General features: G+C 57.7%; 1 protein-coding gene across 1 annotated transcript; it reads right to left on the bottom strand.

Moving 5' to 3' along the window:
- VOLCADRAFT_108813 (uncharacterized protein) lies at window positions 1–1,056 on the bottom strand (the record flags this gene model as incomplete). The annotated part of the gene is made up of 2 exons (XM_002959979.1): window positions 1,022–1,056; window positions 1–663 (listed from the first exon to the last, which is right to left on the bottom strand). A coding segment is annotated over exon 2 (621 nt), but the record flags the coding sequence as incomplete, so codon positions are not given.
- Between the last annotated feature and the right edge of the window lie 2 nt (window positions 1,057–1,058).

Raw genomic sequence — 1,058 nt, 5'->3', positions numbered from 1 at the left:
GGGNTCGCTCTTAGCGCTCATCTGGTCCAGCTGCGCCTGCAGACCGCCCAGAATGTTGAAGGCCACCCAGCCCAGGGCAGGGACAAACAGGGTTGCAATGATGCCCAGGCGGTTGTCGTTGGCAGCCAGAGTTGCGAGCTCAGTCGAAGCCTCCGCAGACTGTGCAGCCAGCAGCGTGGCAGCGGCTCCCAGGCCAATGGCAGCCGGCACGGCCCGCTTGCGGGCAGGACCATTCTTAACGCTCATCTGGTCCAGCTGCGCCTGCAGACCGCCCAGAATGTTGAAGGCCACCCAGCCCAGGGCAGGAACAAACAGGGTTGCGATGATGCCCAGGCGGTTGTCGTTAGCAGCCAGAGTTGCGAGCTCAGTCGAAGCCTCTGCAGACTGTGCAGCCAGCAGCGTGGCAGCGGCTCCCAGGCCAATCGCAGCTGGCACAGCTCGCTTGCGCTTGGGGTCGCTCTTAGCGCTCATCTGGTCCAGCTGCGCCTGCAGACCGCCCAGAATGTTGAAGGCCACCCAGCCCAGAGCAGGAACAAACAGGGTTGCAATGATGCCCAGGCGGTTGTCGTTGGCAGCCAGAGTTGCAAGTTCAGTCGCGGCGTTTGCGTTGCCGGCCATCATCCAGGTCGAGGCCACGGTCGACAGAGCAGCGACAGTGCCGAACTGCGAGATAGATCATCAAGGAGGTTATTAGCTAGGAATAGATACAACTTGGACATTTAGCCCTATTACACCCTTTCAGTCACACGCAGACGCAAGGATACTATCCATCGCCCTTACAGAAATCAACGCAGTTCATCCCAAGTCCACAGAGACGCCGATAACGGAAATCAAACAATCTCCGGAAAAATGGGCAACCGACGGCAAGAGCTCCGACGAAGGTTCCATGCCAAGGTCCCACAAGGAAAGGGTCAGATCAAACTTTAAGGCTTTTTCTCTAGGCGCCAAACGAAATTCACCAGTGCTGTTTGCTTAGAATTGACAGCAGCTATGTACATTGCACGATTGAGGTGAAGCCCACCTTAAAAGCGGCATCCAGCTCCTGGCTGGCCTGTGGT

The sequence above is a fragment of the Volvox carteri genome, assembly GCF_000143455.1.
Source record: "Volvox carteri f. nagariensis unplaced genomic scaffold VOLCAscaffold_2331, whole genome shotgun sequence".
NCBI lineage: Eukaryota > Viridiplantae > Chlorophyta > Chlorophyceae > Chlamydomonadales > Volvocaceae > Volvox > Volvox carteri.
Note: the sequence above shows the minus strand (reverse complement) of the source record. Positions and strands in the feature narration are given on the sequence as shown.